We start from the raw sequence: 12,311 nt of genomic DNA, 5'->3' as shown, positions 1-12,311 counted from the left end.
TGTGACCAGTCGTGTGAAATCCATAGATTAGGGACTATGGAATTTATTTAAAAGGACTGATTTCCTTATATGAACTGTAACTCAGTAACATATTTGAAATGGTTTATATTTATGTTTTATATTTTTGTTCAATGTAGTTAAAGAAGAAAATGGACTACTTCAAAATGGAGATGGTCTCAATGGCACTGCCTGTGCTCTCAAAAGGACAGATACAATAAGGTGGTGTCTATCTAAATCTCTGTAGGCTATCAGAACAAAGGAACAGTGGAGCTCATCGACTCATCAGTCCCACACAACTAAGCTCAAGTATGCCACCTTGAGGCTGTAGGCAACACAACACTAGCAATAAAAGGGGAGGAGATGTGTTGATGGGGGAAAAGAGGGGGGGCATCTTCTGATGGAACTGATGCCCCCCATCAGAACAGATTTGAGCCTCAATGGGATAGGCCTTATCATGTAGGTCTTATCATGTAGGTCTTATCATGTAGGCCTTATCATGATAAATCCCAACTTCTTGTAATAAAGGTGTATGATACAACTTGATCTGATAATATACTGTATCATAAACTAATGCTAAATGATCAATTCTTAGTTTAAAGGCCGATTGCAGCCATGTTTATATCAATATCAAATCATTTCTGGGTAACAATTAAGTACCATATTTGAATAGTTTTCCATTAAATTTGACCAAAATAGCGTTTTTAGCAATAAAATATTTATCAAGCAAGAATTTTGCTAGGACTGTCTGGTAGTGGTCTGAGTGTTGAGAAGAAAACTGAAAATGAGCTGTTATTGTCAGAGAGGTTTGGAACTCTTTTTGTTATTGGTCTATTAACCAATTTACCGTCTGGTGATGTCACCAGGCAAGCCAAAACTCCCGCCCATTGCAAACCTGAGGATTATATGTTCTTTTGTAGAATATATTTTCAACCAGCAACAATTAGGAATAACACTGATCCCTTTTCTTCCCACTTCTACAGTGTTAGTTTCATCATCTGTTGTGCAATATGATATAAAACACAGGAAACACTGAATTTTGTCTGCACTGGGCCTAACAACGATATGGTTATTCCTATTCTGTACATTTGAATGTCAAATAAGATAATTCATTGGGTAACAATTTTATTTAAAAATGCTGTTTAATATTCTACCAGCAACGTATACTTAAAACAATAGCTCAGGCTGTCGTGGTGGGGAGACAGTACACTTCCTCACAGTGCCATTATTTCTCGAGTGGCTTCCTCTTCAGCGAACACACACACTTCCTCCACTACAGCAACACTTTGCTTGACTGCTGTGACGCTCTCAGACAGATTGTAGGCTATATGTTCATACGAAACCTGCCAGTAAAGATAGTATGTTTGGTGAGTCTGACTTGTTTTTAACCTTTGCATGTTTTTGTTGTCAAATTGTTGTAATTATGTACTACTACTGTATAATAGATATGTAGGCTGTAACACATAATCCTACGGAAGCACTTGGGTGACACACCATAAGGCGAGGTAGCCAACTGCCGTTATAATGTTGGTAGGCGCTATTCTATATCAAAACTCTGTCGGCCTACGATATGGCATGCAATGTTAAAATCCACGATTGCAATATTTATATGTGACAGTTATTTTGTGTTTCACTTCGCCCATTTAAAGTTATAACTTGCTCTGCTGACTATAGTCGTCTCTTTTTCTTTAAAATGATGATAATGGTGAAAAACCTTTACTGTAATTTATGTTGAACTCTCTTTCTAATTTCAGGATTACGATTGGGCCCTATTAACACATAGCCATTTTCTTAATAATCTAGGTGAATGAAATGAGAAATGTACACGATCAGAATGCTATGGCCTTGTTGATGGCCTGAAATGAGTGAAAGTCACCTATCATTGATAATCAGTGGATAGGCCAAAGGTAGGTATCAGGGGTGGTAGGTATCAGTGGTGGTAGGTATCAGTGGTGGTAGGTATCAGTGGTGGTAGGTATCAGGGGTGGTAGGTATCAGTGGTGGTAGGTATCAGTGGTGGTAGGTATCAGGGGTGGTAGGTATCAGTGGTGGTAGGTATCAGGGGTGGTAGGTATCAGTGGAGGTAGGTATCAGTGGTGGTAGGTATCAGTGGTGGTAGGTATCAGTGGTGGTAGGTATCAGTGGTGGTAGGTATCAGTGGTGGTAGGTATCAGTGGTGGTAGGTATCAGGGGTGGTAGGTATCAGTGGAGGTAGGTATCAGTGGTGGTAGGTATCAGTGGTGGTAGGTATCAGTGGTGGTAGGTATCAGTGGTGGTAGGTTTCAGTGGTGGTAGGTATCAGTGGTGGTAGGTATCAGTGGTGGTAGGTTTCAGTGGTGGTAGGTTTCAGTGGTGGTAGGTATCAGTGGTGGTAGGTATCAGTGGTGGTAGGCATCAGTGGTGGTAGGTATCAGTGGTGGTAGGTATCAGTGGTGGTAGGTATCAGTGGTGGTAGGTTTCAGTGGTGGTAGGTTTCAGTGGTGGTGGTATCAGTGGTGGTGGCAAAGTGACTGGTAAATGTAAATGTATCAGTGGTGGTAGGTATCAGTGGTGGTAGGTATCAGTGGTGGTAGGCATCAGTGGTGGTAGGCATCAGTGGTGGTAGGCATCAGTGGTGGTAGGCATCAGTGGTGGTAGGCATCAGTGGTGGTAGGCATCAGTGGTGGTAGGTATCAGTGGTGGTAGGCATCAGTGGTGGTAGGCATCAGTGGTGGTAGGCATCAGTGGTGGTAGGCATCAGTGGTGGTAGGCATCAGTGGTGGTAGGCATCAGTGGTGGTAGGCATCAGTGGTGGTAGGCATCAGTGGTGGTAGGCATCAGTGGTGGTAGGCATCAGTGGAGGTAGGCATCAGTGGTGGTAGGCATCAGTGGTGGTAGGCATCAGTGGTGGTAGGCATCAGTGGAGGTAGGCATCAGTGGTGGTAGGCATCAGTGGTGGTAGGCATCAGTGGTGGTAGGTATCAGTGGTGGTAGGCATCAGTGGTGGTAGGCATCAGTGGTGGTAGGCATCAGTGATGGTAGGCATCAGTGGTGGTAGGTATCAGTGGTGGTATGTATCAGTGGTGGTAGGTATCAGTGGTGGTAGGCATCAGTGGTGGTAGGCATCAGTGGTGGTAGGCATCAGTGGTGGTAGGTATCAGTGGTGGTAGGTATCAGTGGTGGTAGGCATCAGTGGTGGTAGGCATCAGTGGTGGTAGGCATCAGTGATGGTAGGCATCAGTGGTGGTAGGCATCAGTGGTGGTAGGTATCAGTGGTGGTAGGTATCAGTGGTGGTAGGCATCAGTGGTGGTAGGTATCAGTGGTGGTAGGTATCAGTGGTGGTAGCCATCAGTGGTGGTAGGCATCAGTGGTGGTAGGTATCAGTGGTGGTAGGCATCAGTGATGGTAGGCATCAGTGGTGGTAGGCATCAGTGATGGTAGGCATCAGTGATGGTAGGCATCAGTGGTGGTAGGCATCAGTGGTGGTATGCATCAGTGGTGGTATGCATCAGTGGTGGTAGGCATCAGTGGTGGTAGGTATCAGTGGTGGTAGGCATCAGTGGTGGTATGCATCAGTGGTGGTAGGCATCAGTGGTGGTAGGCATCAGTGGTGGTAGGCATCAGTGGAGGTAGGCATCAGTGGTGGTAGGTATCAGTGGTGGTAGGCATCAGTGGTGGTAGGCATCAGTGGTGGTAGGCATCAGTGGTGGTAGGTATCAGTGGAGGTAGGCATCAGTGGTGGTAGGCATCAGTGGTGGTAGGCATCAGTGGTGGTAGGCATCAGTGGTGGTAGGCATACAAAGGTTTATTGGGTTTGATGAACTATCCCCCGTCAGTGTACAGAGAAGTACATTTCAGTGCTCCCAGGCTCGGGTCCCTGTAGACTGGGTTTAGCTATATTCACGTTTTCTCCAACATTCTAAGAGAGCTGTGGGAAGAGTCCAGCTCTCCTCTCTCACAATGAATTACAATTACTGCATGTATTTCAAACTCCAGTCTCCACCCATATTTTGAAGTTTCAGTGTTCACACTTGAATTCATGGGGAACACAGGTCTTATGTACTGTAACTATAAATGAAGTAGGCCCACAAATTAACATAATGTTCAAGTTGAAATGAAAGCCAGTAGATTAACAAAGACGGATATAAATAGATAGTGTCAAACTGTACTGTGTAAATGAGGGCGTGAGAGTGATGTTCGTACCCGATAAAGTGTGAGAGCAATTTAAACCACAAACATCACTTTCAACAGTTTACATTTGTTGGGCCCTAGCCAGTGTCTCTCTTTTGGTGAACATTGTAGCCTAAAGTGCATTTCTCCCTGTGTTTCTCATGTCCAGGTGTCTGAGACAGTGAAGGGGCCAGAATGCAGAGCATCAAGTGTGTGGTGGTAGGAGACGGCGCAGTGGGGAAGACCTGCCTCCTCATCTCCTACACCACCAACGCCTTCCCCAAGGAGTACATCCCCACTGTTTTTGACAACTACAGCGCCCAGGTGACTGTGGACAGCAGGACTATTAGCCTCAACCTGTGGGACACAGCAGGCCAGGAGGAGTACGACCGCCTGCGCACCCTCTCCTACCCTCAGACCAACGTGTTTGTCATCTGCTTCTCTGTTGCCAGCCCCCCCTCCTTTGAGAACGTCAAGCACAAGTGGCACCCAGAGGTCACCCACCACTGTCCCAATACGCCCATTCTGCTGGTGGGCACCAAGAAGGACCTGCGTAATGACCCGGAGGTGTTGAAGAAGCTTAAAGATCAGAACCAGACGACCATCACCCAACAGCAGGGCACCGCCCTGGCCAGGCAGATCCAAGCCATCAAGTACCTAGAATGCTCTGCCCTCAACCAAGATGGAATCAAAGAGGTGTTCGCTGAGGGTGTGCGAGCCTTTCTCAACCCACAACCTGTCGCCACCAAGAAACCCTGTGTGCTATTGTAAAGGCAGTAGAGATACTATCACGTATGCAAATCAAACAGAACAATATTAATTAATTGAATGTGTGTAAACCATTGGAGTTGATTGTATTGTGAAATGTGTTTTTGTTGTACTGCTGATAACAAACACTGCTATATCAAGACTTCCTTGAGACAAGGGGATCATTGAGGCAGAGCCATTGGCTCAAGATGGATGCCTCAAAACTGAGCCAATGTTAGGTAGGCAAGACAGGCCTGGGTCAAATGCTGTCTGCAAGAATCCTTACTTTTGTATATCCATTATTTTTCCCCCTTCCTTTATAGCAATTAACCAAAAAGACCTGAGACTTTCTGTTGAGGAGATACATTCTCTCATTTATCAGTGCTTGTATTGTTGTCACATTTTGACATGTATGGCCTTTACAAAAATAATTAAAACATATCAGGAATTTAAATATCCATACTCCCATAATTAATAGTTGTTGTTTTTTTACAAATATTTTGTTGTATCATAGAAGTATGTATTTTTACACTATCAGGTTTTTTTGTTAGTGCTATTCAACTTTGTTTGAATGTGTTGTTTGCTGGACACAAAAGAGGAAATGCAGAGAGGTTTTTGATAAGAAATGCATAGGCTGATTTTCCTATCGAAGGTCATTAGTCAGTGTGTTTGTGTGTGTGTGCACGCGTGCGTGCGTGTGTGTGTGATAGATGAGAGGAGAGAGACAGGAGAGGCGAGAGAAATGGAACCTGGTTGTAACTTCCCTCTGAAAGTCCTTAGCTTATTATCTATTTTAGTTAAGATGGGGTTATATATGTTTTAATGTTGTGTAACTATATTGAGAAGGCCATGACCCCACTCTTCGAGGGTGTCTCGGGGTTGGGAAAGGCAAAAAAACACATTTCCAATTCAAACATAAGCACCCACCAAAAAATATTATTATTATTATTGCATCTGTACTGTTGTAAACGAGAGATGGAAATTGTGTGCAAACTGTAGTGTAGATTACTTTGACATGTCTTTATTCTTATTATCAGGAACAGCAAATAAATGTGTTGATCAATGCCTACAATGAAATTAATACCTCAAGAATGCCAAACCCTTTCCGATGGAGTTACGGGATGTGATAGAAACCAGCATGCTAAACAACCATGAGGTTCCTGATTTGCCTGAGAATGATTTGGAAGTGAAATGATCCAGCTGGCAGTTACAGAGTTGTGAAACATACATTTTCATTTGTTGTACAATCACTGTCCTCTCCCATACCTCAGGCCACTGGACTCATTTGACAGTGAAATAAGGCCTCAGTGCCTTTGCTCTGCCTGCTGGATAACAGACACTTCTTTGTGTGAGAGCAGTGGAGGGACATACAGATAGATGTCCTGGCAGTTTTAGTATAGTATATACTGTATGTGACTGTATACAACACCCACTCTAGTACTATCTGGATCTACCTCTCCATCTCATTCTCTCTCTGTCTCTCTCTCTGTCTCTCTCTCTGTCTCTCTCACTCTGTCTCTGTCTCTCTCTCTCTCTCTCTCTCTCTCTGTCTCTCTGTTTCTCTCACTCTGTCTCTCTCTCTGTCTCTCTCTCTCTCTCTTTCTCTCTCTCTCTCTGTCTCTCTCTGTCTCTCTCTCTCTCTGTCTCTCTCACTCTCTCTGTCTCTCTCTCTGTATTTACAAACGAGGAAGAACATTTATTTGTAACTTCCTTAATTTAGGTTGTGGACCTCACTGACTGACTGACTCACTAAGAATAAGCATGTTATGGTAAATAGCTAAACATTTCTGGAATAATTGTTTAATGAAGCTTAATGTTTACACAAAAAAAATCACTATTAGATTATAAATACCTTTAAGATGTCTCTCTCTACTTGAGAATATACAAAATCATATTTGCGTTTATCCACAGTTCTTGATGCATTTAAAAATACTTTCTACAAAGAGCTGAAGACACTCTCTTCAGATCACATCATTGGCAACAGTCAGCATTTCCCGAATTTCACAAGTGATAAGTCATAGACACGTGAGCATGACTAAAGAAGGACATACTCTTAAGTCAAGGTGATCAAGTCGAAGTTGCCCCACTGTCCCAAATCATAGAGGACTAAGTCTGTCTTTTATCATACAGTATGTTAATATCAACTCTATCAAAATGTTGGTACAGTAGGATTGACTTTCAGGTTGAACAGTCCAGATAAATAAAGTGATTATTTACAGTCATGACATCCGCCATCATGTAAATATATGGAAGAAGGCGCTTTCTTCCTGCTCCTCCTCCTCTGCAACAGCATCATCTCCGCTAGGTGTGTTCTGAGTGGTTGAACACCTGTCACCTGACCCTCTGTTTCCCAGTCAGAAGTCTTTACCCTCCTCTGGTGAGATGACCACCATCTCTCTGCTCTTAAAGTCCCAGAAGGCTGTTAGGTGGAAGGCCATGTTGGAGAGCACCACACAATACTCAAAGAGGGCGAAAAAGGTGTAGCCTGTGGAGGTTAGGAAAGACAGGAGACTTTTATGAACACTTTAACAAACAATGTACAATTAAAATATACTTTTGGATCATATAATGCTTAAAGGTTATGAACATTCAAAATAATGTTTTTCATGAAAATTTCTGATATCTGAAGGAAACCAGATGAAAGTATGAAAAATTACTGTTGCTTCTTCATTGACAACGTTTGATCACAAAGTTACTGGTCCCCTCCCCCATGTAAAACACTAGGATTCATTATTCAGGGCCAAGGTGACATCACCTAAAATTTCATTTTAATACACCAATTTTAACACGATATACTCTTTACCTTATTTAAATAAGTACCGCCTTGTAACCAACATCGGAGAAGCTGTGTTTGTGTTTGCAGAGAGGCGTTGTTTATATAGCTAGATAGCTACTCTACTGATGCCAAAATGTTACTGTAGGGTGTCAGCAAACATCATTAAAAGTTGACCCTATTCATCTATGGCAACGATACGTATATGTTTCCCTTTTCATCTGTGTCAGCAGTTACTGGCTAGCTAGGTGTTCAGCCAGCATGGAACAAAAGGTGGGAATGGGTCGTTCAAAACACAGACGCAGTTCACAGGTCAACACATCGGTCAGTGCTGCCGTGATCTGCATCACGTGAGACATGTCAAACGGGAGATATATATATATATTCAAAACACAGACACAGTTCACAGGTCAACACATCGGTCAGTGCTGCTGTGATCTGCATCACGTGAGACATGTCAAACGGGAGATATATATATATATTCAAAACACAGACGCAGTTCACAGGTCAACACATCGGTCAGTGCTGCTGTGATCTGCATCACGTGAGACATGTCAAACGGGAGATATATATATATTCAAAACACAGACGCAGTTCACAGGTCAACACATCGGTCAGTGCTGCCGTGATCTGCATCACGTGAGACATGTCAAACGGGAGATATATATATATATGTGTGTATATGTATATATACACCATTTGGCGGGGCTCTTGGGATGCGGTTCACGGCAGCACTGACCGATGTATTGACCTGTCAACTGCGTCTGTGTTTTGAATATATATATATACATTTATACCACCGGTCAAAAATTTTATAACAGCTACTCATTCAAGGGTTTTTCTTTATTTGTACAATTTTCTACATTGTAGAATAACAGTGAAGACATCAAAACTATGAAATAACACATATGGAATCATTGTAGTAACCAAAAAAGTGTTAAACTAATGATATATTTGAGATTCTTCAAATAGCCCTTTGCCTTGATGACAGCTTTGCACACCCTTTAAATTGTTTAACTTGGGTCAAACGTTTCGGGTAGCCTTCTACAAACTTCCCAAAATAAGTTGGGTGAATTTTGGCCCATTCCTCCTGACAAGAGCTGGTGTAACTGAGTCAGGTTTGTAGGCCTCCTTGCTCACACACGCTTTTACAGTTCTGCCCACAAATGTTCTATGGGATTGAGGTCAGGGCTTTGTGATGGCCACTCCAATACCTTGACTTGTTGTCCTTAAGCCATTTTGCCACAACTTTGGAAGTATGCTTGGGGTCATTGTCCATTTAGAGGACCCATTTGTGACCAAGCTTTAACTTCCTGACTGATGTCTTGATATGTTGCTTAAATATATCCACATAATTTTCATGCTTCATGACGCCATCTATTTTGCGAAGTGCACCAGTCCCACCTGCAGTAAAGCACCCCCACAACATGATGCTGCCACCCCCGTGCTTCACGGTTGGGATGGTGTTCTTCGTCTTGCAAGCCTCCCCCTTTTTCCTCCATCAGACCAGAGGATATTTCTCCAAAAAGTACTGTCCCCATGTGCAGTTAAACCCATAGTCTGGCTATTTTATGGAGGTTTGGAGCAGTGGCTTCTTCCTTGCTGAGCGACCTTTCAGGTTATGTCAATATAGGACTTGTTTAACTGTGGATATAGATACTTTTGTACCTGTTTCCTCTAGCATCTTCACAATGTCCTTTGCTGTTGTTCTGGGAGTGATTTGCACTTTTCGCACCAAAGCACGTTCATCACTAGGAGAGAGAACACGTCTCCTTCCTGAGCGGTATGACGGCAGCGTGGTCCCATGGTGTTAATACTTGCGTACTATTGTTTGTACAGATGAACGTGGTACCTTCAGGCATTTGGAAATTGCTCCCAAGAATGAACCAGACTTGTGGAGGTCTACATTTTTTTCTGAGGTCTTGGCTGATTTCTTTTGATTTTCTCATGTTGTCAAGCAAAGAGGCCATGAGTTTGAAGTTTGGCCTTGAAACACATCCACAGGTACACCTCCAATTGACTCAAATTATGTCAATTAGCCTATCATAAGCTTCTAAAGCCATGACATCATTTTCTGGAATTTTCCAAGCTGTTTAAAGGCACAGTCAACTTAGTGTATGTAAACTTCTGACCCACTGAAAGTGTGATACAGTAAATGATAAGTGAAATAATCTGTCTGTAACAACTGTTGGAAAAATGACTAGTGTCATGCACAAAGTAGATGTCCTAACTAACCAACTTGCAAAACTGTAGATTGTTAACAAGAAATTTGTTGAGTGGCTGAAAAATGAGTTTTGATGACTCCAACCTAAGTGTATGTAAACTTCCCACTTCCAACTGTAACAAGGATATCATTGATGCAACTTCAATGATGTTTGAGTTACTTTGTGTATCACCAAATTTCCTTTAGATGATTTTACTGCAACACTGGTCACTGCATCCAAGTTGCTTAATTAACATAGGTGTTTCAAAGAGCTGAAGTCAATGCGAGCTCATGAATATAATCTCCCCGCCCACTCAGCCTGTCTTTTCAAACTTCATGGTAGTTAGCCATGAGAGAAAAAGTACTTTTCAGAATGACTGCTCATGCCCTTTAACATTCTGATGCTACAATATACTTACTCCCTTGTTCACAGTACATGTTGTGTTTCCAGTAAAAGTAAGCAGCCAAGCAGCAGAAAGCGATGTTGAGGATCAAGCAGCGGATTTTCCAGTGGAAAGATTTCACGTCCTGTTTATGAAAAAAGAAAGAGCGATTTGATAGAGAAAGATTGCAATACTAAAAAATGATATTGTGTACTTAACTACTGTGTCTTTGTACTATGCAAATGCAATGGCCTACTTTATAAATTGAACAATTAAAAACATTTAATTTATCTAGGTTGAGGAACACAATGAGCAGGCTTAATCAAGCCCCATCTGAGAAACTCTTGAGATGAGACATCAGTAACACATTGCAGCCACATCCTTCCACAAATACTATTTATACTGCAGATCACTGGCAGCATGTGTCTCAAGCTAAAGTATGTTCTCTATTTACTGGTCCCACCCTTAAATGCCCACAATAGATTATCATGACACACGATTACAAGCCCCACATCAAATCAATATCCAAACGGCAATTGCCCATAAAAATGGTATGACAGAGTGGCATCCTAATACTACTGCATGTCAGTGGCATCCTAATACTACTGCATGTCAGTGACATCCTAATACTACTGCATGCATGTCAGTGGCATCCTAATACAGTGGCGGTCGGTGCCGTTCATGATCAGGGAAGATGTATTTCTATTACAGCTTATTGGACGATTGTCATTCAAATTCCATTCACCCAGCTCAATGTAACATCGACAGGTTTAGGCTACTACATGTCGGTGCACAGGTCTAGAGTAATTAGAGTAATCAAGGTGACAGACAGTGACACATTCAATACTGCATTGTACACTCTGGTACTTTTATCCCATTTCGTTACGTTTGCTCCCAACAGAATCGGCGGAATGAATACACCCCTGAGCACATGCAAATACAGTTCAATTTCATAGCAGCCACATACAAACAGCATGATCACTTTACATAGTTCCTTCTTGCAACTATCTACGCGCTCTCCTCCTCTCACCTTTTCCTTTCGCTTGGGGACTTCAGTGCATAACACATAAGCTGTCTGTGACCAGGCGAAAAAGCCAAACCTTCATATCATGCCCGCAAATGTTTTATTTTATTTTACCTTTATTTAACTAGGCAAGTCAGTTAAGAACAAATTCTTATTTTCAATGATGGCCTAGGAACAGTGGGTTAACTGCCTGTTCAGGGGTAGAACGACAGATTTGTACCTTGTCAGATTGGGGGTTTGAACTTGCAACCTTCCGGTTACTAGTCCAATGCTCTAACCACTAGGCTACCCTGCCGCCCCTAATGTTACACACAGCCTAGATCGTTGTCAAGTCTTAGTCATCATAGATACTAGAACTAAATCATTAGTAAACCCGCTAGAATCATGCAGTACAATGTACAGTCCGAAAGCAGTTTAGCAGTTACACAGTCGGTGGCAATAAATTAATACAAATCAAAAGCTTGCCTTGACTTGGAAGAGTTCCAGTGTTGGATAGCCATAGCCAGCTAGCTAACATAGCATTAATTTCTGTTTTTGCCAGGTGTTTGAGTAGGCTAAGCTAACTGCATTACTAGATAAGTGAAATAAAAACAAAATACAACCAAATCTCTCTCTCTCTCTCTCTCTCCTTAAAGAAATGTGTTCAAAACTGTTCAACTATTGTCTTTCTCTCTCTTTGAGTCAACTACTCATCACATTTTATGCACTGCAGTGCTAGCTAGCTGTAGCTTTTAGTACTAGATTAATTCGCTGGTCTTTTGATTGGGTGGACAACAAGTCAGTTCATCCTGCAAGAGCTCTGATAGGTAGGAGGACGTCCTCTGGAAGTAGTCATAATTACTGTGTAAGTCTATGGAAGGGGGGGAGAACCATGAGCCTCCTAGGTTTTGTATTGAAGTCTATGTACTCAGAGGAGGACAGAAGCTAGCTGTCCTCTGGCTACACCATGGTGCTATACTACAGAGTGCTGCTGAGTCCACTGTAGACCTTCATTGCAAAGCAGTTTGTTTAAATCAATCATTTGGTGACGTGAA

General features: G+C 42.4%; 1 protein-coding gene across 1 annotated transcript; it reads left to right on the top strand.

Moving 5' to 3' along the window:
- The first annotated feature begins 1,206 nt into the window (after positions 1-1,206).
- On the top strand, positions 1,207-5,959 carry LOC118390419 (rho-related GTP-binding protein RhoG-like). Its single transcript, XM_035781009.2, has 2 exons — positions 1,207-1,364; positions 4,317-5,959. The coding sequence occupies exon 2, from the start codon at positions 4,343-4,345 to the stop codon at positions 4,916-4,918; it is 576 nt and encodes a 191-aa protein (XP_035636902.1). The 5' UTR covers positions 1,207-1,364; positions 4,317-4,342; the 3' UTR covers positions 4,919-5,959.
- Positions 5,960-12,311: the final 6,352 nt, after the last annotated feature.

Source organism: Oncorhynchus keta, chromosome 1 (assembly GCF_023373465.1).
Source record: "Oncorhynchus keta strain PuntledgeMale-10-30-2019 chromosome 1, Oket_V2, whole genome shotgun sequence".
NCBI classification, from domain to species: Eukaryota; Metazoa; Chordata; class Actinopteri; order Salmoniformes; family Salmonidae; genus Oncorhynchus; species Oncorhynchus keta.
This window is presented reverse-complemented; position numbering and strand designations above follow the sequence as displayed.